Source organism: Ammospiza nelsoni, chromosome 35 (genome assembly GCF_027579445.1).
Source record: "Ammospiza nelsoni isolate bAmmNel1 chromosome 35, bAmmNel1.pri, whole genome shotgun sequence".
In the NCBI taxonomy this organism is placed as follows: domain Eukaryota; kingdom Metazoa; phylum Chordata; class Aves; order Passeriformes; family Passerellidae; genus Ammospiza; species Ammospiza nelsoni.
This window is the reverse complement of record NC_080667.1, coordinates 2,418,620-2,443,675: the sequence shown is the minus strand read 5'-3', so window position 1 is coordinate 2,443,675 and position 25,056 is coordinate 2,418,620. Positions and strand designations below refer to the sequence as shown.

Below are 25,056 nucleotides of genomic sequence, written 5' to 3'. Positions count from 1 at the left end.
CCAGCACACCAAACTGATCAGGACATTTGTTCTTTGCCCCCATACTGGGGGTCCCAGTCATTTTTTTGGGGTTCCTGGGGGTTCTTCGGGGGTGCCAGGGCACAGTTTGGGGGCCCTGGGGGCTTTGGGGGGTCCCAGTGGATTTTTTGGGGGTCCCAAGGAGTGTTTGGGGGTCCTGGGGATTTTGGGGGAGTCCCAGTGGAATTTTTTGGGGTCCCAGTGGAGTTTTGGGAGATCCTGGGGGGATTTTGGGGGTCTTGGGGGATTTCTGGGGGTCCCAGTGGATTTTTTGGGGTTCCCAGTGGATTTTGGGGGTCCTGGGGGATTTTTGGTTGTCCCAGTGGATTTTTTGGGGTTCCCAGTGGATTTTTGGCGGTCTCCCCCCACCTAGAATGGGTGGGCCCCCACTGACAGATGGAGGCGGAGCAAAGCCAGGCCCCGCCCAGTGGGAGGGGGCGGGTTCCAGGCGCCGGGGGGCGGTCCCTCTGTGATGGGGCTCGGTCCCTCCGTGCCGAGGGGCGGGGCCTGGGGCGGGGGGCGTGGCCCCGGGCGCAGAAGCTCCACCTCCAGCAGCAGCTGCCGCGGGCCCGCCAGGGGGCGCACGAGCTCCAGCAGCGAGCTGTGATTGGTCAGTGCCTGCGGGGAGGCAGGGCCACGCGCTGAGACATCAATTCCGCCCGAATGAACCCCAAATTCTCACCGAACGCCCCCCCCCCCCAAGATACCCCGGAGACCCCTCCCCAAATAGAGCCAGAGACACCAAAGAGACCCCAGAGATCCCCAGAGACCCCTCAAAATACCCTGGAGCCCCCTCCCCAAATACAGCCACATACACCATTGACCTCAAACCCCCCCAGAGCCCCCCTGACCCCCCCCCATCGCCCCCCGTCCCCCCGTACCCTCAGCCGGAAGGTCCCGGGGGGGCCCCCCCGCAGCCGCAGCCTCTGGGGGTCCCCGACCGGGGGGTGCCGGAGCTGGAAGATCCCGGTGGGCGCCTCGGGGGTCTCGGGCAGCGCCAGGAACCGGTGCAGGAGCCAGCGGGGGCGGGGGGCGCAGCCCGGGACCCCCCCGGCGCACACGCAGGTCCTTGGGGGCCCAAAATGGAGAATTGAGGGGGGGTCCCCAAAGCTGAGACCCCCAAAACTGCCCAGGAGCCCTCCCGGGGTGGGTGAGGGGGAGTCCCCCCGGATTTTGGGGGATTTGGGGGGGGTTCGTACCCGTTGTTTCGGGGGTGGGGGGCGTAGGGCCCCCGGCAGAGCTCCCGAGGCACGCACAGGTGCCCCCCGAAAGTGTTGAGGCAGGTCTGGGCCCCCCCGCAGCCGTGGGAGCCCTCCGAACACTCGTCCCGGTCTGGGGGGGGAGGAAGGGGGCTGAGACCCCCCCCCCCAGTGCCCCCCATCCCCCACAAACCAATCCCAAAGCCCCCCAAAGGTGCCCACAGCCCCCCCACCCCCCACAAACGGCTCCCCCGCTACCCTGGTGCCCCCCAGTCCCCAACGGCCCCACAGCCCCCCAAAACTCCCAACCCGCCCCTAAAATCCCCCAAGCCCTCCCAGAGCTCCCCCAAACCCCACCCCAGCCCCCCCAAACCTCCAAAACCCACCCTAAACCCCCCCCAAACAGCCCCAGAGACCCTCATCATCCCCCAAATCTCCCCCAACCCCTCCCCAGCGCCCCCTAACCCGGCAGAGCCCCCCCCAGCATCCCAAACTGCCCCCAAAACCCCCCTACCCTTGCAGAGCCCCCCCTCCTCGGTGTAGCCGGGGGGGCAGACGCAGCTGAAGCCCCCCGGGAGGTTCTGGCAGCGGTGCTGGCACCGGACCCCCCCCCGGCACTCGTCCACGTCTGAGAGACCCCGGGGGGGACAAAGAGAGAGACCCCCCGTGAGACCCCCGGGCGGGAAAGAGAGACCCCCGGGGTGGGGGGGGATAAGAGAGAGAGGTGAGACCCCCGGGGGGGGCACAGAAAAACCCTGGTGAGATCGCCAGGGGGGGGCACAGAGACCCCCGGGGCGGGCAGAGTGTCCAGACCAACTGGGCGTGTCCCGACCCCGGTGGGTGTGTCCCTGCCGCGGTGGGTGTGTCCCTGCCGCTGTGGGCGTGCCCATTTACCCAGACCCTGGTGGGCGGGTCCATTTACCCAGTGGGCGTGTCCCGGGCGGGGGGGCGTGGCTTACCGAGGCAGCGGTGCCCGTCGGGGCCCAGGGCGAAGCCGGCGCGGCAGCGGCAGCGGAAGGAGCCGAAGGTGTTGAGGCAGCGCTGGGAGCAGCGGGCGCCCATCGAGCACTCGTCCACGTCTGGGGGCACAGGGACACCCCGGGGCTTGGGGCGGGGTCCGGGGGGCCTCACCGCCCCCAGACCCCCGGCAGGGCCGGGGAGGGGTCCCGGCGGGGCTGGGGGGGCTCTGACCGAGGCAGGAGCGGCCGTCGGGGCCGAGGCTGAAGCCGGGGTGGCAGCGGCAGGAGAAGGCGCCGGGGGAGTTGGCGCAGCTGTGCTGGCACCAGCGGAACTGGCACTCGTCCTCGTCTGCGCCAAAAACACCCAAATTCACCCCAAAACCAACCCGAAACCAGCCCGTGAAGACCCCTGGGAGCCACAGCCACCCACACCAGGGATCCCCACAGCCCCCTTCAGCCTAAACCCCCCCAAACCCTCCCCCATTCCCACCCAAACCCCCCCAGACCTCCCCCCCCTTCCCCCCGCACTGACCCACGCACTCGGTGTCCCGGTGCCGGTACCCGGGGGGGCAGCGGCACTCGAAGCCCCCCCGGACGTTGATGCACTCCTGGCTGGGCCGGCACGGGGGGGGCCCCGCGCACTCGTCCACGTCTGGAGGGGGGGAGAGTGGGAGGGGGAGACAGGGACCCCCGAAACGGGGAATTCCCCCGAAATGGGGAATGCCCCCCGAAATGGGGAATCCCCCCCGAAATGGGGAACTCCATAACCACGCCCCTTCCCGCAGCCCCGCACACTGATTTGCATCCATATTACCACGTCCCCCTCCCCACCCACCAATTTGCATCCACATAACCACACCCCTTTCCACCCCGCCCACCAATTTGCATCCACCCAACCCCGCCCCTCCTTCGCAGGCCCCGCCCCCTTTACCTGCGCAGGTGCCGTCGGGGGCGGGGCCGAAGCCGGGCGGGCAGCGGCCGTCGGGGGGCGGGGTCGGGGGGCGCGGGGGCGGGGCGGGGGGCGGGGCGGGGCCGGGCCCGGGCCCGGGGCTGAGCAGCGCGGCCGAGCGCGGCAGGCACAGGTACCCCCCGAAATGGTTCAGGCACTTCATGGAGCCCCGGCAGGGCGGCGGGGACCCCACCGCGCACTCGTCCACGTCTGGGGGGCGACGGGGGCGTCAGGGGGGGAGACCCCGACCCAAAACATTGCCCGAGAGGGGCCATGGAAACCCCCGAAAAAACAGCCTGAGAGGGGAGACCCCGACCCAAAACACTGCCCGAGAGGGGCCATGGAAACCCCCCAAAAACAGCCTGAGAGGGGAGACCCCGACCCAAACACGTCCCGAGAGGGGCCCCAAAACCCCCGACCCAAATACAGCCCCAGAGGGGAACCCATCCCCACAACTCTGTCCCGGACCCCCCAAAACACCCAGGGAGCCCCAACCCCCCCCCAAATCACCCCCGAACGCCTCCCACGGACCCCGGGACCCCCAAACCCCGCGGATCCCGCCCCCCCCGCCGGGTGCGGACCCCCCCAACCCCCATCCCCTCGCCCACCTTTGCAGTGCTCGGTCTCGGGGTCCCACTCGTAACCATCGCTGCACTCCTGGGGGGGGGGGGGCGAGAGGGGGTCACCCCCCCTCCAAAACCACCCCCCGACCCCCCCCCAAAAACAGCCCCCGACCCCCCCGCCCCACCCCAGCCCCTCCCCCACAGCGGCTCCCGAAGTTTGGGGAGGGGCGAGGGGCTGAGGAGTTTTTGGGGAGGGGGTTCAGGTGTTGGGGGAGGGGCAGGAAGGTTTGGGGAAGGGGCCAGGACCCCCCCACGCCCCCCCCTCCCCCCATATCCCCTTCCCCACCGCGTAATCCTCGGGCTCCTCCAGGTCCGGGGGGGCCGCGGGGGCCACGCTGGCGCCGAGCGAGAGGAGGAGGAGGAGGAGGAAGAGCAGCGCGGGGGGGCCCATGGCGCTGGGGGGGGGGCACGGGGTCACCCCAACTCCGCGACCCCCCGGAGCGTCCGGGAACCCCCCCAATCCATCCCCCCCCAAAGGCCCCTCTGGGTCCGGGTGGGAGGGGCGTCTCTGTGGGGGAGGGGTGTCGGGGGGGGCCCCGCAGAGGAGGGGGGGGGTGGGGTGTGAGCCCCCCTCCCAGGACCCCCCCCAGAACCCCCCGCGGCCTCACTCACCCCGCTCAGCTCTGGCCCCGCCCCCAGGCTCAACAGCTCCGCCCCCTCCACAAAATTGGCCCCGGAGCGCGGGAGAGCCCCTCCCCCACCCCAACGCTCCTCCCCTTTTCCCCCCTCCCCAAAATCTGGGGCCTCCCCCCTCCCTCTCCCCATTTCCAGATTTTGGGGACCCCGCTCTGCCCACCCCAAACTCTGCCCCTCCCACCCCAAAACCAAAATTTTGGGGACCGCCCCCCCCACAAACGGCCCCACCTCAGCCTCGATTCCGGCTCTTTATTGCCCCCCCACTCCAATTTTTGGGGTCACACTGGAGGGGCACCCCTGGTTTGGGGGGTCCCGGTTTTGGGGATCCCCCCTTTTTTGGTGTCTCCCCGTTCCCAATGTCCCAGTTTTTGGGGCGCTGCCGCTGCTGCTCCTCGGGATTTGGGGCGTCCCAGGATTGGGGTGTCTGGGATTTGGGGTGTCTGGGTTTTGGGGTGTCCGGGTTTGGGGTGTCCTGGTGCTCGGGGTCCCTTCCTGCGGGTTCCCCAAACACCCAAATTTTGGGGTGCTGATGCTCCATCCTCGGCCCTTTGGGTTTTCGCGTTTCCTGTCCTGTTTGGGGTCCCATATTTGGAGGCTGCCCAAGCTTTGGGGTACCTCCAGCTTTTGGGGTACCCCCATTTCGGGGTCACTGCAGGTTCTGGATCCTTTCATTTCCCAGGGGTGCCGTTTTTGGGGCTGTGTCCGTTTCAGGGGTGCAGTTTGGGGTGCAGTCCTTGAGGCTGTCCCCATTTTTGGGGTGCCGTTTTTGGGGTCAGTCGTGGTACAAGTGCAGCAGGCAGGGGCTGATGGCCGTGTTTGGGGCGCTGGTTTTGGGGTGCGGTTTTGGGGTACAGTTCCAGTGCAGTGTCCATTTTTGGTGCCCTTTTTGGGGTGCGGTTTGGGGGCCATGTCCCGTTTTTGTGGTGCCGTTTTTGGGGCACAGTTCCAGGGCAGTGTCCATTTCTGGGGTGCAGTTTCGGGGTGCAGTTTGGGGTCAGTCGTGGTACATGCGCAGCAGGCAGGCGCTGATGGCCGTTTTTGGGGTGCTGCTTTTGGGGTGCGGTTTTGGGGCCATGTCCTGTTTTTGGGGCACAGTTCCAGGGCAGTGTCCATTTCTGGGGTGCAGTTTTGGGGCGCAGTTTGGGGTCAGTCGTGGTACATGCGCAGCAGGCAGGCGCTGATGGCGGCCATGTAGCGCTCCCACAGCGCTTGGTGCCTGCAGAATGGGCAGAAATTAAATTTTGGGATTTTTGGGGGGCACAAGTGGGATCTGGGGGATCCCTCGCTTTTGGGGAATCCCCCCAGAGCTCCAAACCACCCCCAGCCCCGTTCTGGGCGGCTTTGGGGCTCCCCTAAAGGCTCCTGGGGGAAGATTTGGGGAGTTCCTGGGTTTGGGGTCCAACCAGAAGCCCAGCAGGTTTCAGGGTGATTTGGGGTGGTTCAGCGGGGGAATTTGGGGTGTTTTAGGGGGTTTCTGGGTTTTGGGGCTCACCTGAAGCCCAGCAGGTTTCGGGGTGATTTGAGGTGTTTTAGGGGGGGTTTATGGGGTGTTTTAGGGGGTTTCTGGGTTTTGGGGCCCACCTGAAGCCCGGCAGGTTTCGGGGTGCTGCCGTGTAGTGCGTCAGGAAGAGCCTCAGGTCCCCCGGGCTCCACTTGTCGGAGCGGCACGGCTCGATCACCTGGGGGGACCCCAAAAACCCACCTGGATCTGGGGGGGTCCCACTCCAGGGGGGTCCCCGGGGGGGTTCTGGGTGCCATTTTGGGGGTGTGGTTTTTGGGGTGCGGTTTTTGGGGTGCCCCTCACCTTCTCCACCAGGTCCACAAAGAAGTCCCGCACGTCGCGGGCGTGGGTCAGCTTCCCCCCCACGTTCACCAGCGCCCGTGACAGAGCCTGGGGAGGCACGGGGGCTGTCAGGGACTCCCAAATCCAAGGGGGCATTGGGGATCCCCAGAGCCGGGGGGAACACAGCGGGGGCGTTGGGAACCCCCTAAATTCCCTCCCCTCCCACCCAACCTCCCCCACAAACGTGCACGGGGGCTCCCCCGGGATTTTGGGGGGTCCCAGGATTTTGGGGGAGCCCCTCCCCCTCCCAGCAGCCCCCGGGAGTTTTGGAAACCCCTCCCCTCACCGAGTACACCCCGGTTTTGGGGGGATTCACCTTGAAATTGGCCTCGAGTTCGTTGTAGACCGAGATCTTCCCCCGCAGGGCCGAGCACACCAGGCTGGGGAAGGGGCAGGTTGGGGGGGCTGGGGACCCCCAAAACCGAGACCCCCCCCCGGGAACCCCCCAAAACCGGGACCCCCCCAGGGACCCCCCAAACCTGGGACCCCCACCCAGGGACCCCCCCAGAGCCAGGATCCACCCCCCCAGGGACCCTCCAAAATGGGGACCTCCATTCCAGGGGTGTCCCAGTCCCCATCCCAGGGTGTCCCTGTCCTGTCCCCTCCCATCCCTGTCGCCGTCCCTGTCCCATCCCTGTCCCTGTCCCCCTCCCAGGCCTATCTCCGTCCCAGGGGTGTCCCCGGGGGTGTCCCTGTCCCATCCCCGTCCCTGCCCCCGTCCCATCCCTGTCCTCATCCCTGTCCCATCCCTGTCCCTGTCCCCATCCCCGTCCCCATCCCTGTCCCTGTCCCCATGCCTGTCCCCATCCCTGTCCCCATTCCTGTCCCATCCCTGTCCCCATCCCTGTCCCTGTCCCCATCCCTGTCCCCATCCCTGTCCCTGTCCCCATCCCTGTCCCCATCCCTGTCCCTGTCCCCATGCCTGTCCCCATCCCTGTCCCCATCCCTGTCCCCATCCCTGTCCCCATCCCTGTCCCTGTCCCATCCCTGTCCCTGTCCCCATCCCCGTCCCCATCCCTGTCCCTGTCCCCATCCCTGTCCCCATCCCTGTCCCCATTCCTGTCCCATCCCTGTCCCCATCCCTCTCCCCATCCCTGTCCCCATCCCCATCCCCATCCCCGTCCCCGTCCCCGTCCCTGTCCCCGTCCCCAGTGCCACCTCTTGTGCTGGTCCAGCAGGTCCTTGTCGCTCACCAGCACCTTCAGCTCCTTCAGGTCCTGCAGGAACGACTTGGGCAGGTCCCCGTCGGGATCAGCTGCTTCAGGGGCTGTGGGGACACAGTGGGGACACCATGGTCACTGGGGTCACAGGGGAGTCAGGGGTCACCATGGTCACCATGGTCACTGGGGTCACAGGGTCACAGGGACAGGGTCAGTGGGGTCACCGGGGTCATGGGGTCACAGGGACAATGGGGTCATGGGTATTTTTGGGTACCCAGAGCCCCCTGGCTCCAGTGGGCCATCATGCTCTGGGGATTCTGGGGATTTTGGGGGTTTTGGCGTGTTTTTGGGGGGATTTTGGGTGTTTTTGGGTACCCAGAGCCCCCTGGCTCCAGTGGGCCATCATGCTCTGCGCGCAGGCTGCGAAGTCCCCGAAGCTCAGGAACTGCAGGCGCCTCTTGCCCGTCTCGAAGCGGCTGTTGGCGAAGAACACGATGGCGGCGTAGTCCCTGGGGGGAAAGGGGGGTCAGGGGACCCCAAAAACCCCCAAAGCCCCTCCCACAAACCCCAAATATCCCCCAAATCCAGAAGAACACAATGGCGGCATAGTCCCTGGTGCGGAAAATGGGGGGTCAGGGCACCCCAAAACATCCCCTAAACACCCCCCACAAACCCCCAAAACCCTAAATATCCCCCAAAACCATAAACATCCCCCAAAACACCCCCCAAAACACCCCCCACAAACCCCAAATACCCCCCAAAACCCAAAGAACACAATGGCAGTGTAGTTCCTGAGGGGAAAAATGGGGCAAACTCCCCCAACCACGGGAGCATTTGCGGGGCCCTGAAAGCTCCCCCAAGCCCAGGACCCCCCCAGACCCCCCAGGACCCCCAGTGTGCCCCCCCCTCACCGTGCCAGGGCCGGGGGCAGCAGGAAGAGCTGCTGGATGTTCTCGGCCAGGGGCCCCCGCAGCTCCTCCACCGCCTTGAAAACCCTCTTGAAGTTGTCAAACTGGGGGGACAGGGGGGGTCAGCACCCCAAAAACACCCCCAGGGCCCCCCCAGACCCCCATCTTTGGGGTTTTCCCAGTTTTTGGGGTATTTTTCCCCGAGTTTTTTGGGTTTTTTCTTCCCCCGTTTCAGGGCTCCCCATTTTGGGGGTTTTCCTCAGTTTTTTGGGTTTCCCCCCCATTTTTGGGATGTTTTTCCCCGTTTTCGGGGCGCACCTGGCGGCGGCAGCTTCGGATCCCCACCCCGGTGCGGGCGCTGACCTCGTCCAGCTCCTTCTTGGTGCCCTTGGAGAGTTTCTTGCCCAGCAGCTCCCGGGCCAGCGCCTCGTCGAAAGCGTAGTACCTGGGGGGGGCCAAAAAACCCCCAAACTGTGAGAAAATGCCAAAAATGGGGAGAGAAAACCCCCAAAATGGGGACAAATTATGGAAAAACATAAAAGCAGGGAAAAAACCCCAAAAATGGGGGAGAAATTAGGGGAAAACCAGCTCCCAGTGCTCCCAGTGCTCCCAGTCCCTCCCAGTCTATCCCAGTTTGTACCTCTGCACGAGCAGGGCCTGTCTCTTGGGGGGGATCTGGAACAGTGTCCCCAGTCCCTCCCAGCGTTCCCAGTCCATCCCAGTCCCTCCCAGTCCCTCCCAGTCCCTCCCAGTCCCTCCCAGTTCCCTCCCAGTCCATCCCAGTCCCTCCCAGTCCCTCCCAGTTCCCTCCCAGTTCCCTCCCAGTCCATCCCAGTCCATCCCAGTCCATCCCAGTACCTCTGCACGAGCAGGGCCTGTCTCTTGGGGGGGATCTGGAACAGTGTCCCCAGTCCCTCCCAGCGTTCCCAGTCCCTCCCAGCGTTCCCAGTCCATCCCAGTCCATCCCAGTCCATCCCAGTACCTCTGCACGAGCAGGGCCTGTCTCTCGGGGGGGATCTGGAACAGCAGCTGCTGCAGCAGCCGGGGGGGGGCGTGCAGGAGCCGCTCCAGCATCTGGAACGTTCTGTAGTGGTCGCGGGTGTCGCTCTGCAGCACGGCCACCGACGTCCCCTCGCGCTCGAGGACCCCGCCCCGCAGGCGACGGGCCACCGCCTCGGCCACTGGGGACAATGGGGACATTGGGGACATCAGGGGCACGGCCTCGGCCACTGGGACAGACAGACAGACACAGACATGGGACACCGCCGCAGAGCCGCCGGGCCGCCGCCTCGGCCATTGGGGACACCAAGGGACACTGGAGATATTGGGGACAGTAAATGTCCCCCAGGTGTGCTCAGGTGTGTCACAGTTGTCCCCAACGTCCCCAGGTGTGTCCCCATGTCCCAGGTGTCACCTGTCCCCAGGTGAGTCCCTACCTGAGTGTCCGTTCAACCACAGCCAGTACACCTCCTCTGTGCCTGTGTCCCTGCTGTCCCCATCCCCCAGGTGTGTCCCAGGTGTGTCCCAGGTGTGTCCCCAATGTCCCCAGGTGTGTCCCAGGTGTGTCCCTGCCATACCTGAGTGTCCGTCCAGCCACAGCCGGTACACCTCCTCATCGATCAGCGTCGTGTTCCCCACGAACACGTCCAGGTCACTGCTCATGGCTGGGGGACGGCACAAACGTCACCGAATGGCCCCAAAATGTCCCCAGATGTCCCCAGAGCTGCTGTCAGGGACACGCTGACCCCACACTGGGAGCCCCTGAGCCCAGACTGGGCCGCACTGGGATCATTGCCCACCACCCCAACCCAAACTGGGCCCGCCCCTCCCCCAAGCTGGGCCCCGCCCCCCGGACCCCTCCCCCACGCGGGGCAGCCCCTCCCCCACCCCCGGGACCCCTCCCCCACCGACCGGCGCCGTCCCGCGAGCTCCTCCCGCGGCGCACAGCGATGACGTCACATGCTCGGATATAAGACGTCACGGACGGGGGCCGAGCCGCGGCGCGCGAGCCACGCCCACCTCCCCGCGCGGCGCGCGAACCCCGCCCCCCGGGTCCTCCCAGTAAAAACCAGTGAAAACCGCCAAAAACAGTAAAAATCAGTAAAAAACAGAAAAAAATCAGCAAAAAACCCAGTAAAAAACAGTAAAAACTGGTCCAAGAAAAAAACAGCTCCAGGAAAAACAGTAAAAACCCCTAAAAACCAATAAAATCAGTCCCTCTCAGTGTCCCCAGTTTGGCACCAGTGTCTCAAATCCCAGTCCCCAGTCCCTCCCAGGGGGGACCCTTTTCACGGTGACGCCGCGAGAGGGGCGGAACCATCGCGCTGGGCCGCAGGGGCGGGGGGTATTTCCGGTGCTGGACTCTTTCAACGCATGCGCAGCCGCCCGGCCCGGCCGCTGCCATCATGGCGCTGTGCGACCCCCCCGGTGCCGCCAGCCCCCCCCGGCCGCCGCTCAGGTACCGGGGGGGAAACGGGAACACCGGGACAGTCCGGGGAGCGGGGACAGTCCGGGGGGCGAGGGGAGGGCGGCGGGACCTCCCTGGGGGTGGGAGCCGCGACCCCCGGAGCTGGGAGCGGTCCCGCCCCTCAGAGACCCCCGGTACCGGACCCGACCCCCGGAGCTGGGCCCGACCTCCGGTTCCCCTCCGGTTCCCCCATCCCGCCGTTGTCCCCCCGAGTTGGAGCCCCCCCCGCCCCTTCCTTCACCCCTCTGGGAATCTCCCTCACCTCCATTTTAACCCATTTTAAACTTTTTAAAACCTATTTTAACCTCGCTTTAACCCCTTTTTAACAATTTAAAGCCCCTTTTAACCCACTTTACCGCTCTTTAACCCTATTTTATTCACATTTTTCCCAATTTCACCCCATTTTAACCCATTTCTCCTATCCCCAGTGCCCAGGAGCTGTTGCAGGAGGTGAAGGTGTTTCTGAATGGGCTGGACCCCGTGCAGGGGACCCCGCTTTTAACCCATTTTAACCCACTGTACCCCAATTTTAACACATTTTAACCCTGTTTTAACCCATTTTCTCCTCTATCCCCAGTGCCCAGGAGCTGTCCCAGGAGGTGAAGGCGTTCCTGAGCGGGCTGGACCCCGTCCAGGGCACGCCGCTGTCGCCCCCGGCCCACGCCCGCTGTGCCCTGCGCCTGCTGCGCTGCCTGCCCCCCGCCCGCCACGCCGCCCTGCAGCACCTGCGCGGCCTCTTCGACGAGCAGGTGTGCCAGCACCTGCTGCAGCGCGAGAGCCCCGCCCCCGGGCCCGCCCCCAAGGCCACGCCCGGCGCCGAGGTGCTGCAGGAGGCGCGCCGGGCCCTGGCCGAGCTGGTGGCCGCCAATCCCCGGGCGTGGGCGCCCGGCGTGGCCGCGTGGGCCAGCGAGCTGATGGGGCAGCTGAGCAGCAAGTACGCCAACCGGCCCGGCGTGCCGCCCGCCGCCAGCCTCAACGAGCTGCTGCAGCTGTGGATGGCGTGCCCGGCCACGCGGGCGCTGCTGGACATCTACAGCCAGTGCCTGGCCGCCATGGTGGGCAGCTGCCCCGACGCGTGCGTGGACGCGCTGCTGGACACGTCGGTGCAGCACTCGCCGCACTTCGACTGGGTGGTGGCGCACGTGGGCTCCTCCTTCCCCGGCACCATCATCAGCCGCGTGCTGTCCTGCGGCCTCAAGGATTTCTGCGCGCACGGCGGCGCCGAGGCCGCAGGCACGGCGGGCGACAAGCGCGTGCCCAAGATCGCCTCGGTGGTGGGCATCCTGGGCCACCTGGCCTCGCGCCACGCCGGCAGCATCAAGCAGGAGCTGCTGCGGATGTTCCACGAGAGCCTGGGCTCGCCCCGCGAGCACCACAAGGCCACGGTGCCCTTCCTCCTGCAGCTGGCGCTCATGTCGCCGGCGTTGCTGGCCGCCGTGTCCCCCGAGCTGGTGGACTCCCTCAAGCCACCAGTGCTCAACCAGCTGCACCAGCACTTCTCCTCGGTGTCCCGGGACGAGCTGGAGGGCGTGGTGGGCGTGGTGGTGCACCTGCTGTGCCACACCTCGGCGGGGGCGCTGCGCACGCTGCGCTTCCTGCTGGCCACGGCCGCGCCCGCCTCGGTGATCACGGCACCGGGCCCGGCGCTGCACGAGGGCGTGCGCGAGGCCTGCGAGCGCCTGCTGCAGCTGCTGCTGCTGCACCTGCAGAAGCTGGTGCACTCACGCAGCTCGGCCAGCCTGGCCGAGTGCCCGGCGCGCCCGGTGCCCTTCCTGGAGGCGCTGCGGCCGCACGTACGGGAGCTGTGCCAGGACACGCTGCGGCTGGAGCGGCGCCGCTGCCTGTGGCAGCACCAGCTGCTGGCGCTGCTGGCCGTGCACTCGGCCCCGCACGGCGCCGCCGAGGCGCTGTTTTACCTGCTGGCGCTGGCGCGCACGCCCGAGGAGCTGGCGCTGGCGCCGCAGCTGCACGCGGGGCTGCGCGCCGTGCTGCCCGACCCGCTGCCCGCCGCTGTGGCCGCGGCCGTGGCGCAGATCCACGCCGGCCGCCTGCCTGAGCCGCAGCTGGCGCAGCTCCTGCGCAACCTCTCGCTGCTGCTGCAGCCGCGCGGCGACGACGGCGAGCCCGGGGATGCGGCGCTGGGCGCGGCGCTGGCGCGGCACCTGCCGGACCTGGCGCAGCTGCTGCTGCACCCGTGCGCCGAGGTGGCGGAGGCGGCGTGCCGGCTGCTGGCGGCGTGCCCGCTGCCCCGGGCGCTGCCCCCCGCGCACCTGCTGCCCGCGGTGCGCGCCGCTGTGCGCGGATTCTTCGCGGGGCTGCGCCGGGGCGATGCCGCCGCGCTGGCGCCCGGGGTGCGGCTGCTGGCGCGGCTCAGCGCCGTCAGCCCCGCGGCCGCCAAGGCCGTGCTGGCGCAGCTGGTGGAGGGCGCGCTGGGCGGGCACAACGCCGAGCTGTTCGGGGGCAGCGCGGACCCACCGGGCCCCGAGGCCGCCCCGGCGCCGCCGCCGCTGTCGCTGCTGGACACCAACCAGCGCTTCACCGCCGGCCTCACCACGGCGGGCGGCGTCTGGTCCGTGTTCCACGCCGGCGTCATCGGCCGCGGGCTCAAACCGCACGCCGGGCTGGGCCAGCGCAGCCCCGAGGAGCTGAACCGCAACACGCAGACCTTCCTGAGCCTCTTGCTGCGCTGCTGCCGCGGCTCCGGCCCCGCCGAGGCCGCCAAGGCGGTGGCAGCGGCGCTGGTGGAGGCCGTGTGCCCTGAGGCTGCGGGCGCCGAGCTGGCCTGGCCGCCCGAGGAGCTGGCCCGGGCCACGGTGGAGCGGGACCTGCGCATCCTGCGGCGCTTCCGGCAGCACCCGCTGCTGTTCCCGCTGCTGCGGCTCGTGGCCGGCGGGCACCCCGCGCTGTGCTACTGCTCCGTGCTGCTCCGCGGGCTCCTGGCCGGGCTGGTGGCGCACTGGGACGCCTGCAGGGACCCCAGCACGGGCGCCTCGCCCTGGCACCTGCGCGCGTCCTGCTCCCTCGTGGCGCTGCTGGCCGAGGGCTCCCTGCTGCCGCCTGTGCTGGGCAACATGCACGAGCTGTTCCCCGAGCTGGCGCCCTTCGAGGTGCACCTGCTGCTGCTCAGCGTGTGGGGCTACCTGCGCGAGAACAGCCCCCTGCCCCAGAAATTCACCTTCCAGCCCGAGCTGGGCGTGTTCCGCAGGGACTTCGGCAGGGACGGCGACCTCAGCAAACACCTGGCGGTGCTGCACGCTGTGCTGCACAGGAACATCCACCGCCTGGGGCTGCTGGCCGCAAGGTTCTACCCCTGAGGGGGCAAAACAGGGGGTGCGGGGGTTTGGGGTTGGGGGTCAGGGGAGGCGGAGATACAGATTTGTAATAAAAAGAAAGAAAAGAGAGAACGGTGTGGAGTGTGGGGGTCCTGAGGGGGGTTTGGGAGGGGCTGGGGGTGTTTGGGGGGTCCTTGGGGGTGTCTGTATGGCTTGGGGGCAATGGTTTGGGGGTCCCAGGGGAGTTTTGGGGGGTCTCAGGAGAGTCCCGGGGCTGTATTGGGTGTCTCAGGAGGGTCTGGGTATCCAGAAGCTCCTTGAGGGTGACCAGATGGGTTGGGAGGGGGTTTAGGGAAAGGTTTGGGGGTCTCAGGAGGGTCTGGGGGTGTCCAGAGAGGATTTGGGGAAAGGTTTGGGGATCCTGGGGGTGTTTTGGGGGTCCCCGGAATGTTTTGGGGGCTCCCGGGGGTCCCTGAGGGTCTTTGGCGCTCCCGGGGCACTCCCGATCCCCGCCCTGTCAATCACCCACCTGTCCCCGCCCATCGCCCATAACCGACCAATCACCGCCCTCTCTCGGGCCGCAACCCCGCCCCTTCCCTGGGCGCAGCTCTCATCTTGGTGGGCGGGGCTTCGCTCCTCGGCGACCAATCAGCGCCGCGCTTGCTGGCGGGATTCCGTCACTTCCGGCAGAAGCCGAAGCGTTGCGGAAGCGGCGGCGGCCCGAGGATGTTTTACCACGTGAGCGGCACCGGGGGGTCACGTGCGGCACCGGGAGGGTCACGTGTCACACCGGGGGTCACGTGTCACACCGGGGAGGGGTCCCGGGGGTGTTCCCGCCCTTGGGAGCCCTCCCGGAGCGTTCCCGGTAACTTCCGGTGCCTCCCGGTGCCCCCGCAGATCTCCCTGGAGCACGAGATCCTCCTGCACCCCCGGTACTTCGGGCCCAACCTGCTCAACACCGTCAAACAGAAACTCTTCACCGAGGTGGAGGGGACCTGCACCGGGAAGTGAGCGCGGGAACCGGGGCGGACCGGGAGGGACCGAAAATCCAAAAAACAGCCCCAAAAATCCCAAATCCACCCGCGGAAAACCCAAAATCCCTCCCTTGGGCATCCCTGGGATGCCCCCCGGGACCTCCCGGTATCCCGAGAACCCCAAAAATGCTAAAAACGGCACCAAAAGAACCCAAAACAACCCCGGGACCCCCCAAATCCACCCTAAAACCCGCAAAATCCCCCTAAATTCTGCTGAGATGCCTCTGGGTCACCCCAAACACCCACAAAAATCCCAAATGGCCCAAAAAACCCACAAAAACTCAATAAATCCCAATAAGCCCCAATAAATTTCGCATAAACCCCAATAAATCTCAGTAAACCCCAATAAACCCAAATAAGTCCCAATTAACCCAAATTAATCCAAATAAACACAAATAAACTCCAATAAACCTCAATAAAACCCCAATAAATCCCAATAAATCTCATACAAACCCCAATAAACCCCAGTAAATTTAATGTAAATCCCATTACAGGTATGGATTTGTGATTGCTGTCACCACAATTGACAATATCGGAGCTGGTGTGATCCAGCCCGGCCGTGGTTTCGTCCTTTACCCCGTCCAGTACAAGGGAACCCCAATAACCCCATAAATCCCATATAAACCCCAATAAATCCCCTGTTTCAGGTATGGGTTTGTCATCGCTGTCACCACCATCGATGACATCGGTGCCGGTGTGATCCAGCCCGGCCGGGGGTTCATCCTGCACCCCGTCCGCTACAAGGGAACCCCAATAAACCCCAATAAATCCCAATAAAACTCCAGTTAATCTCATTTCAGGTACGGATTCGTTATAGCAGTGACCACCATTGACAATATTGGGGCTGGTGTGATCCAGCCCGGCCGTGGCTTTGTCCTGTACCCCGTTCGCTACAAGGCCATCGTGTTCCGGCCCTTCAAGGGGGAGGTCGTGGACGCCGTGGTCACCCAGGTCAACAAGGTCAGGGGTCACACAGGGGGACAAGGTGACACTTCGGGGGTGACCCCGAGGTGTCTCGGGAGGGTTTGGGGGGATTTTGGGGGGTTCCGGGGAGGTTTGGGGGGTCCTGGGGGTGTTTTGGGGTCACCCAGGTGACAATTCTGGGGCTCTGCAGGGCCCTGACCCCCCTTCCCATCCCTTTTCCACCCATTTTCTGTCCCTTTTTGTGCCTTTTTTGTCACTTTTTACCCCCTTGTTAACCCTGTTTTCCCCTTCTGTTCCTTTGTGTCCCTTTTTCCCGTTTCTGTCCCTTTTTGCCCCATTTCCCCAGGTCGGGCTGTTCACCGAGATCGGGCCGATGTCCTGCTTCATCTCCCGCCACGTGAGAGGGGCGGGGACACTCGGAAAGGGGGCGGAGACAACCCTAAGGGGGCGGGGACAATCCTAAAGGGGCGTGGACACAGGGAAAGGGGGCAGGGACAATCCAAAGGGGGAGGGGACACCCCAAAAGGGGGAGGGGACACCCCAAAGTGCCACTGAGGGGGGAGGGGACCCCAAAACTCCTCCTGGGGCCCTCCCTGACCCCTCAACACCCCCCCCCTCATTTCCACCCAAATCCCTTTGGGGACCCCAAATCTCCCTAAACTGCCCCAAAATCCCTTTGGGGACCCCAAATGTGCCCCAGGATCCCTTTGGGGACCCCCTGGGACGCCCTGACGCCCCCTTTCCCCCCAGTCCATCCCCTCCGAGATGGAATTCGACCCCAACTCCAACCCCCCCTGCTACAAAACCGTCGATGAGGTGAGGGGGGTCTTTGGGGGGTCCTGGGGCGTTTTGGGGGGGTTCTGGGGCATCTGGGGGCTCTTCGGGATCCTGGGGGGGTTCTGAGGGGTTTGGGGGGGTTTCGGGGGGGTCTGGAGGTACTTGGGGGGGTCTGGGGGGTCCTGGGGGGCTTTGGGGGGGTCCCAGGGGGTCCCCAATGTCTGTCTGTCCGTCTGTCCACCTCCCCAGGACATCATGATCCAGCAGGGCCCTGGGGGGCTTGGGGAGATCCTAAGGGGTCTGGGGGATTTGGGGAGGGGGTCCTGAAGGGTTTGAGGAGTTTTGGGGGGTCTCAGGGGGTCCCCAATGTCCGTCTGTCCCCCCCAGGACATCGTGATCCAGCAGGACGATGAGATCCGGCTGAAGATCGTGGGGACCCGCGTGGACAAGAACGACATCGTCAGTGCGGGGGGACCCCAAAAATGGGGGGAAAAACCCAAAAATTAGGAGGGGGAAAAGTCCCAAAATTTGGAGAGGAAAATCCCAAAATGAAGGGAAAAAAATCACAAAATTTGGGGGGGCAGAAATCCCAAAATCTGGGGGGAAATCCTGAAAATCCGGGAAATAAATCTCATATTTTGGGGGGGGGGTAAATTCCAAAATTTGGGAGGGGGAAAAAGCTCAAAATTGGGGAAAATTCTGGGATTTGAGAGAGAAATCCTGATATTCTGGGGGAAAATCACAAAATTTGGGGAGGATTCCTGAAATTCTTTCCTCTCCCCTGCAGTTTGCCATTGGCTCCTTGATGGATGATTACCTGGGTGAGTTCTGGGGGGATTCTGGAGGTCCTGGGGGGATTCTGGGGGTCTCAGAGGGGTTCTGGGAGTCCAGGGGGGATTTTTGGGGGTCCTCGGGGGGCTTTTGGGGCTGGGGGCACCCCCAGGGGAATTTGGGGGAGGGGGATTTGGGATCTCTCCGCCCTCACCCCTTCCCCTTCTCCCCCCAGGCCTCGTCAGCTGAGCCCCAGCAGCAGCTGCGACCCCTCCTCAATTTGTGCCCCCCCAGTTTTGGGGGTCTGTCCCCAATTTTGGGGGGTTCTGGTGGCAGGGCCACCCCCAGAGCTGGTGGGGCTCTGCCTTTCCCCTCCACATTCCAAATAAAAGGCTTTTTTCATCAATTTTGCGCCTTATCCTCTTCTTTTGGCGGGGTTTGGAATTTGGGGAGGGGTCTTTACCTCGGAGCGGGCCCCACCGCGCCATCACCGCTTTAAGGCGGCATCGCCCCTTTAAGCGCACCCTCGTTTCCACGGCAACCGCGCTTTGCGTGGCCGCGCGCCGCTGTCGCGCTGTCGCCCTGTCCCCCTTCCGCGCTTTGCGGCCGCGGCCCGGCCTTCTCTCCGCGCCCTCCAAGATGGCGGTGTCCGGGGTGAGTGCGGCCGCTGCCGCCATCCGCCGCCATCCTCCTTCCCCCGCCGCCCCGCCGCCTCTCTTCCGCCACCGGGAGAGCCGCGGGACACCGGGGATGAGGCCCGGCCGGATCCGGAGCGGCGGGGATGCTCCGGGGGGCGCGGATGGCGGCGGGAAGGGAGCGGGGGGGGGGCGGCCCTGAGGGGAGCCGGGCTCGGAGGGCGCGGGGGGGGGGTTGGGGGTGTCCCCTCATGAGGGGAGGGGGCGGTGTCACTTTTGGAGACACCCTTGGGAACATTTTGGGGTCTCCCTGCCCCGATTTCCCCCCAAATCCTGCCCGGGGACCCCAAAATCCGGGGGGCTCGGGCCCTCATTCTCTTGTACCCCCTCATATCGGGACCCTCAGTGTCACCCCACTGTCCCAAATCTTGCGGACATTCTGGGGACCCTCTGGGTGTTCTGTACCCCAAAATCCGGGGGGTTTCAGAGCCCTCATTCCTCTGTGCCTCCTCGTATGGGGACCCTCAGTGTCACCCCAGAGCCCCAAATCTTGGGAACATTCTGGGGACCCTCTGGGCGTCCTGTACTCCAAAATCCGGGGGGTTTCACACCCCAATCACAGCTTTAAGTCCCCAATTCGGGACCTCCTCTGTCACCCCTGTGTCCCAGATCTTGGGGACACTATGGTGACATTTTGCAGACACTTTAGCGACACTTTGAGGGACATTTTGGTGCAACTTTGGGGACCCTCTGGCTGTCCTGTACCCCAAAACCCGGGGGGATTTCACCCCCCAATCACTGGGGGTCCAACTTGAAGTCCCCATTTCAGCACCCCCAGTGCCACAATGTCCCAAACCCTGGGGACACTTTGGTGACATTTTGAGGATACTTTAGGGACAGTTTGGGGGATCTCTGGGCGTTCTGTACCCCAAAATCTGGCGCGATTTCAGACCACGATCACTGCGGCTCTCGAATTCGGGACCCCCTATGCCATCCCAATGTCCCACATTTTTGGGGACACTTTGGGGACCCTCAGGACATCCTGTACCCCAAAATCTCACGATTTCACACCCCAATCACCGCGGGTCCAACTTTAGGTCCCAAATTCGAGACCCCCTGTGCCACCCAATGTCCCAAATTTTTGGGGACTTTTTTGGGACACCCTGGTGACGCTCTAGTGCCATCCCCAGACCCTGTACACGTACCCCGAGAACTGGCGAGCCTTCAAGGCCCTGATTGCCGCTCAGTACTCGGGCGCCCGGCTCCGCGTGCTCTCCACCCCGCCGCACTTCAGCTTCGGCCACACCAACCGCAGCCCCCAGTTCCTCAAGAAGTTCCCTCTGGGAAAGGTAAAATAGTCATAAAATAACGCAGAAGTTGGGGTTTGGGGGGTTTGAGTTTGGGGTTTGGGACATTCAGACCTCCCAGTTCCCTGAGAAAGGTAAAATAACCTAAAAATTTGGTTTGGGTTTTGGGGGGGGTTCAGACCCCCCAGTTCCGCAAGAAGTTCCCATTGGGGAAGCTGAGGTCTGACCACAAAAAACACCCTAAAAACCCCAAAAATCAGAATTTGGGAAGTTTGGCGTTAACAGAATTTGGGGTTTGGGGATTTTGGGGTTTGGGGAGGGAACTTGAGGTTTCTGGGGGATTTGGGGTTTTTGGGGGGATTTGGGATTTTTTAGGTGTGAATTTAAAGGTTTGGGGTAATTTTTGATGGGACAATTTAAAGTTTTGGGGTTTTTTGGGGGTTTATTTTTGGGGTTTTTGGGAGTTTCACCCCAAATCTCCCCCGCAGGTCCCGGCCTTCGAAGGCGACGACGGATTCTGCGTCTTCGAGAGCAACGCCATCGCCTACTATGGTGGGTCATTAATTAATTAATTGGCCTAATTGGGCCTTATTTAGTGCAGTTCTGCTCTTAATTGGTCTCCTTTCTCTTGGTTAATTAATTCATTAATTGATTAACCCTTTCCTGTGGGGCTTAGAATCAATCAGGGATAGCTCATTAATGATCCCTTTTGCTCATTAATGACTCCTCTTATCCTTTAACGAGTCCTTCCTCTGATTAATGCTCTTCTTGGCTAATTAATTATCCTGCTGGTTAATTAATTAACTCTTCTGCCCCCAGTCAGCTCCAACCTCATTGCTTCAATCCCCCTCTTAATGTGTTCTTGCCTTTTAACCAGTTTTGCATCTAATTAACGACCCTCCTGGCTAATTAATGACCCCTTTGTCTAATTAGTGATCCCTTTGACTAATTAACGATCCTCCTTGGCCAATTAATTAACCCTTTTTACTTCTCAGTGAATTCAAGACAAGAGTTCACAACTCTGATCGTTCCTTGTTCCTTTACCCTTTAATGTATGTCTCACCTAATAACGGAGCCCTTGGCTAATTAACGACCCTCGTGGCTAATTAATATCCATGCTGGGCAATTAATTACCCTGTTGGTTAATGAATTAACCCTTTCCCACCCAGTGAGCACGGAGGAGCTGCGGGGCAGCACCCCTGAGGCCGCAGCTGCTGTCCTGCAGTGGGTGAACTTCGCCGACAGCGACATCGTCCCCCCGGCCAGCACCTGGGTGTTCCCCACGCTGGGCATCCTGCACTACAACAAACAGGTACCGGGGGATTTGGGGACATTTTGGGATTTTTTGGGGGTTTTTTTAAGATTTTTTCAGTTTTTTTTTTTTAATTTATTTTATATTATTATTTGGGTGTTCCCCACTCTGGGCATCCTGCACTATGACAAACAGGTCTGGGGAGATTTGTGGTTTTTAGGGGGGGTCTTGAGGGAGATCTGAGGGGATTTGGGAGGGTCAGGGGTGGTTTTGGGGTTCCTATCCCCAGTTTTGGGGTCCATTCCCATATTTCGGGTTCCTCATCCCAATTTTGGGGTGCATTCCCCAATTTCAGAGTGACCCATCCCAATTTTGGGATGCATTCCCCATTTTGTGGGTCCATTCCCTCATTTCAAGGTCTGTTTCCCAATTTTGGGACCCATTCCCATATTTCGGGCCTTGTTCCCCAATTCTGGGGTCCCCCATCCCAATTTTGGGGTGCATCCCCCAATTTCAGAGTCCATTCCCCAATTTTGGGATGCGTTCACCAATTTTGGGGTGCATTCCTCAATTTTGGGGTCCCCCATCCCAATTTTGGGTTCCATTCACCGATGTTTGGTCCCGCAGGCCACGGAGGTGGCGAAGGAGGAGGTCCGGAAGGTTCTGGGGGTCCTGGACGGGCACCTGAGAACCAGAACGTTCCTGGTGGGGGAGAGGGTGAGCCTGGCTGACATCAGCCTGGTCTGCGCCCTGCTCTGGCTCTACAAACAGGTACCACGGGGATTTGGGGCCATTTTGGGTCATTCTGGGGGTGTCAGGGAGGTTTTTTCAGAATCCCAGAGGGGTTTAGGGGTGTTCTGGGGGTGGTTTTGGGGATCCCAGGTGTATTTACGAGATCCCAGGTGTATTTAGGGTGTTTATCCCTCCCCAGGTGCTGGACCCGGCGTTCCGGGGCCCCTTTGGGAACGTCACGCGCTGGTTCCTCACCTGCCTGAACCAGCCCCAGTTCAAGGCCGTGCTGGGCGAGGTGCAGCTGTGCCAGAGGATGGCCCAGTTCGACGGTGGGCACACCTGGGGGGATACATGGGCACATCTGGGGAGTGGGACACACCTGTGGGCACCTGGGCAAACCTGGGGGAGATGCAGCGAATTTTTGTGCATTTTTTCCCTAAAAAAGCTCCAAATTAATCAGATTTTTTTTGTTAACAAAGCCAAGAAGTTTGCGGAGAGCCAGGCCCGCAAGGACAAGGACAAGGAGCCCCCCAAGAAGGGGGAGAAGGGGGAGAAGGAGCCCCCCAAGAAGGAGAAGCCCCCCCGGAAGGAGGAGAAGCGGCCGCAGCCCGAGGAGGAGCTGGACGAGTGCGAGCAGGTCCTGGCAGCTGAGCCCAAGGCCAAGGACCCCTTTGCACACCTGCCCAAGAGGTGGGGACACACCTGGGACACACCTGAGATACCTGGGACACACCTGGAGGGGTTAGGGACACGCCTGGCAGGTCCTGGCAGCCGAGCCCAAGGCCAAGGCCTTTGCACACTTGCTCGAGAGGTGGGGACACACCTGGGGGGGTTAGGGGCACACCTGGGGACACTGAGGAGTCAGGGGTCATCACTGAGGGCTCAGGGTCACTCAGGGGTCACTCTGTGTGTCCATCTGTCCATCCGCAGTCCGTTTGTCCTGCACGAGTTCAAGCGCAAGCACTCCAACGAGGACACGCTGAGCGTGGGGACAGGGGGACACCACCACGGGGTTTAGGGTCACACCGTGGGGTCGGGGTCACTGTGAGGGGTCAGTGGCCACTGTGGGTCACTCAGGCGTCACTCTGTCTGTCCGCAGTCCGTTTGTCCTGGACGAGTTCAAGCGCAAGTACTCCAACGAGGACACGCTGAGCGTGGCCCTGCCCCATTTCTGGGAGCACTTTGACCGCGAGGGTTGGTCCCTGTGGTACTGCCAGTACCGGTACCCCGAGGAGCTGAGCCAGACCTTCATGAGCTGCAACCTCATCACAGGTGCGCCTTCCTCACCCTCATCTTCACCGTCCTCATCCTCAGCGTCTTCATCATTCTCTTTTTCCTTGTGTTCATCCCTATCCCTGTCCTTGTCCTTGTCCTGTCCCACCCCAAGGAACTGAGCCACACCTTCATGAGCTGCAGCCTCATTACAGGTTTTCCCCATTCTTTTCCATTTCCATTATTTCCTGTTTTTTTTCCCCGTTTTTTCATGTTTTTTCTGTGATTTTTGTCCCATTTTTCCCATTTTCTCCCGTTTTTCCCCCGTTTTCGCAGGGATGTTCCAGCGTCTGGACAAGCTGAGGAAGAATGCCTTCGCCTCCGTGGTGCTCTTTGGGAAGGACCACGACAGCAGCATCTCGGGGGTCTGGGTCATGAGGGGGCAGGAGCTGGCCTTCACGGTGAGGAAATACCAAAAAATACAAAATTTACCTCAAAAAATCCCAGCAAATCCATGGGATGGTGTTTACGGGGAGAAAATCCCAAAAATCCCCACTGAAATATCCCAAAACGCAAGGTCTGGGTGATGAGGGGGCAGGAGGTGCTTTCATGGTGAGGAAATTGCAAAAATCCACAAAATTCCCCCCAAAAAATCAGTCTGATGAGGTTTACAGGGAGCAAACCCCAAAAATCTCCGCTGAAATATCCCAAAAATGCCGATTTCCATAGGGTTTTTGATGGAAATATCCAATTTTTTTTGCAGAAAACTTATTTTTTAAACTAATACCTAATTTCTCTGGCTTTTCCCCAATTTTTCCCAGCTGTGCCAGGACTGACAGGGGGATTACGAGTCGTACACCCCAAAAATCCAAATTTCCGTGCAGTTTTTGACAGGAATATCCAATTTTCACAGGGTTTTCACTGGGAATATCGGATTTTCTTGCAGAAAATTGTGATTTTTGTCAATAATCCCCATTTTCCCTGTTTTTCCCCAGCTGTGCCCAGACTGGCAGGTGGATTATGAGTCCTACACCCCAAAATCCCAATTTCCGTGCGGTTTTTGACAGGAATATCCGATTTTCACGGGGTTTTCGCTAGGAATATCAGATTTTTTTGCAGGAAATTCAGGATTTTTGTCACTAACTCCCATTTTCTGTGTTTTTTGCCCCATTTTTCGCAGCTGTGCCCGGACTGGCAGGTGGATTACGAGTCGTACACCTGGCGCAAGCTGGACCCCGACAGCGCCGAGTGCCGGACGCTGGTGACCGAGTATTTCATGTGGGAGGGCGAGTTCAGGCACGTGGGCAAGCCCTTCAACCAGGGCAAGATCTTCAAATGAAATGGGGCAAATTCCTCGGGTTTTGGGCAAAAAATCCGGGGTTCCAGAGCCCTTCAACCAGGGCAAAATCTGCAAATAAAATCCCGTGATTTTGGGCAAAAATCCCAGTGTTTGCAGTCAAAAATTCGATTTTTTTTGGTGAGAAATTGAAGAGTTTCAGAGCCCTTCAAGCAGGTCAAAATATTTAAATAAAATTTGGGTTGAAATTCTGGGATTTTGGACAAAAATCCCGGGTTTCAGGCCCTTTCAAGCAGGGCAAGGTCTTTAAATAAATTGGGTCAAAATCCTGGGATTTTGGGCAAAAATCCTTGGGTTTCAGAGCCTTTCAACCAGGGCAAGATATTCAAATGAAATCCCAGAATTCTGGGCTGAAATCCCAGGATTTCGGGGCCCTCTGGGAGTTTTGTTTCTCCATCCAATAAAAAGTTTGGGACAGGATGAGAGTTTGGAGTGGTTTGGGGTTTTTTGGGCAATTTGGGGGTTTGGGGAGGATTTAGGAGATTTTGGGAGGGCTTGGAATTTTTTGAGGGATTTTTTGGGGAGAATTTTGGGGTTTTTTTGGGGGAGGATTTGGGGGATTTTGGGACATTCCAGGGAGTTCCAAAAGGTTCCAGGATATCCCAGGGTAGCCAAAATTCCCGATTTTTCCTTCAAATCCCTCAAAAGCTTCGATCAGGACGAGAACCTGGAGCAGTCACGGGAATTTTGGGGGGTCCTGGGGTGACCCCAGCCCCAAAAAAAACAAAACAACAAAAAAAACCCCAAAAATCCCAAATCCCGACAAAATTGGGGCAGAAATTCCGGAATTTTCTGTGAATGCCCCCCAGAATCCCCTCCCCCACATCTGGGGGGAGGCGCTCCCAGTATAAACCAGTAAAAAACCAGTAACCGCCCCCAAACCAGTACAAACCAGTAACCCCTCCCCCATTTCCTTCCTGGGCTTCCCCTCCCCCACCCCGGACAGTGCCAGATGTGGCCCCGCCCCTCCCCCAGCGGCCACATCTGGATCCAGTTCAGTCCCAGTTTGATCCCAGTTCAG

General features: G+C 61.9%; 5 protein-coding genes across 6 annotated transcripts; 3 read left to right on the top strand and 2 right to left on the bottom strand.

The window, feature by feature from the left end:
- Positions 1–145: 145 nt before the first annotated feature.
- On the bottom strand, positions 146–4,383 carry LOC132086072 (EGF-containing fibulin-like extracellular matrix protein 2). The gene is made up of 11 exons (XM_059491537.1): positions 4,361–4,383; positions 4,035–4,143; positions 3,734–3,782; positions 3,108–3,335; positions 2,709–2,828; positions 2,409–2,525; positions 2,177–2,296; positions 1,732–1,845; positions 1,218–1,350; positions 900–1,086; positions 146–636 (listed from the first exon to the last, which is right to left on the bottom strand). The coding sequence occupies exons 2-11, from the start codon at positions 4,137–4,139 to the stop codon at positions 388–390; spliced, it is 1,422 nt and encodes a 473-aa protein (XP_059347520.1). The 5' UTR covers positions 4,140–4,143; positions 4,361–4,383; the 3' UTR covers positions 146–387.
- Positions 4,384–4,619: 236 nt separating this feature from the next.
- On the bottom strand, positions 4,620–10,503 carry FIBP (FGF1 intracellular binding protein). 2 transcript variants are annotated; one of them, XM_059491517.1, is made up of 11 exons: positions 10,207–10,503; positions 9,873–9,959; positions 9,278–9,476; positions 8,614–8,740; positions 8,299–8,399; positions 7,763–7,896; positions 7,386–7,494; positions 6,544–6,607; positions 6,189–6,275; positions 5,966–6,063; positions 4,620–5,600 (listed from the first exon to the last, which is right to left on the bottom strand). In XM_059491517.1, the coding sequence occupies exons 2-11, from the start codon at positions 9,955–9,957 to the stop codon at positions 5,531–5,533; spliced, it is 1,074 nt and encodes a 357-aa protein (XP_059347500.1). In that variant the 5' UTR covers positions 9,958–9,959; positions 10,207–10,503; the 3' UTR covers positions 4,620–5,530. The 2 variants fall into 2 exon arrangements, with proteins under 2 accessions (XP_059347500.1, XP_059347501.1); XM_059491518.1 differs by having other exon boundaries at positions 8,659–8,740.
- A 189-nt stretch (positions 10,504–10,692) lies between these two features.
- On the top strand, positions 10,693–14,076 carry INTS5 (integrator complex subunit 5). The gene is made up of 2 exons (XM_059491499.1): positions 10,693–10,753; positions 11,340–14,076. The coding sequence occupies exons 1-2, from the start codon at positions 10,701–10,703 to the stop codon at positions 14,074–14,076; spliced, it is 2,790 nt and encodes a 929-aa protein (XP_059347482.1). The 5' UTR covers positions 10,693–10,700.
- A 639-nt stretch (positions 14,077–14,715) lies between these two features.
- Positions 14,716–17,946, top strand: POLR2G (RNA polymerase II subunit G). Its single transcript, XM_059491527.1, has 8 exons — positions 14,716–14,772; positions 14,932–15,041; positions 15,869–16,028; positions 16,339–16,389; positions 16,743–16,808; positions 17,157–17,228; positions 17,557–17,590; positions 17,776–17,946. Exons 1-8 carry the CDS (start codon positions 14,761–14,763, stop codon positions 17,787–17,789), a joined length of 519 nt encoding a protein of 172 aa, XP_059347510.1. The 5' UTR covers positions 14,716–14,760; the 3' UTR covers positions 17,790–17,946.
- Positions 17,947–18,138: 192 nt separating this feature from the next.
- EEF1G (eukaryotic translation elongation factor 1 gamma) lies at positions 18,139–24,455 on the top strand. Its single transcript, XM_059491501.1, has 10 exons — positions 18,139–18,194; positions 19,366–19,524; positions 19,971–20,034; positions 20,652–20,794; positions 21,362–21,505; positions 21,666–21,795; positions 21,946–22,156; positions 22,566–22,738; positions 23,015–23,139; positions 23,859–24,455. The coding sequence occupies exons 1-10, from the start codon at positions 18,180–18,182 to the stop codon at positions 24,015–24,017; spliced, it is 1,323 nt and encodes a 440-aa protein (XP_059347484.1). The 5' UTR covers positions 18,139–18,179; the 3' UTR covers positions 24,018–24,455.
- Positions 24,456–25,056: the final 601 nt, after the last annotated feature.

Bases quoted from the DNA above. Each gene is read 5' to 3' on its own strand.
- FIBP (XM_059491517.1), bottom strand. From the start codon at position 9,957: ATGAGCAGTGACCTGGACGTGTTCGTGGGGAACACGACGCTGATCGAT. The intron at 6,608-7,385 runs GTGGCACTGGGG...CCCCTTCCCCAG, and splicing joins CTGCTGGACCAGCACAAGAG to CCTGGTGTGCTCGGCCCTGC. The intron at 6,064-6,188 runs GTGAGGGGCACC...GGGTCCCCCCAG, and splicing joins TTGTGGACCTGGTGGAGAAG to GTGATCGAGCCGTGCCGCTC.
- POLR2G (XM_059491527.1), top strand. The intron at 16,809-17,156 runs GTGAGGGGGGTC...TGTCCCCCCCAG, and splicing joins GCTACAAAACCGTCGATGAG to GACATCGTGATCCAGCAGGA. The intron at 17,229-17,556 runs GTCAGTGCGGGG...TCTCCCCTGCAG, and splicing joins GCGTGGACAAGAACGACATC to TTTGCCATTGGCTCCTTGAT.
- EEF1G (XM_059491501.1), top strand. The intron at 19,525-19,970 runs GTAAAATAGTCA...TCTCCCCCGCAG, and splicing joins AGAAGTTCCCTCTGGGAAAG to GTCCCGGCCTTCGAAGGCGA. The intron at 21,506-21,665 runs GTACCACGGGGA...ATCCCTCCCCAG, and splicing joins TGCTCTGGCTCTACAAACAG to GTGCTGGACCCGGCGTTCCG.
- LOC132086072 (XM_059491537.1), bottom strand. From the start codon at position 4,139: ATGGGCCCCCCCGCGCTGCTCTTCCTCCTCCTCCTCCTCCTCTCGCTC. The intron at 2,526-2,708 runs GTCAGTGCGGGG...TTTTTGGCGCAG, and splicing joins CCGGGACACCGAGTGCGTGG to ACGAGGACGAGTGCCAGTTC. The intron at 1,351-1,731 runs GTAGGGGGGTTT...CTCCCCCCCCAG, and splicing joins GGAGGGGGGGCTCTGCAAGG to ACCGGGACGAGTGTTCGGAG.
- INTS5 (XM_059491499.1), top strand. From the start codon at position 10,701: ATGGCGCTGTGCGACCCCCCCGGTGCCGCCAGCCCCCCCCGGCCGCCG. The intron at 10,754-11,339 runs GTACCGGGGGGG...CTCTATCCCCAG, and splicing joins CCCCCCCGGCCGCCGCTCAG to TGCCCAGGAGCTGTCCCAGG.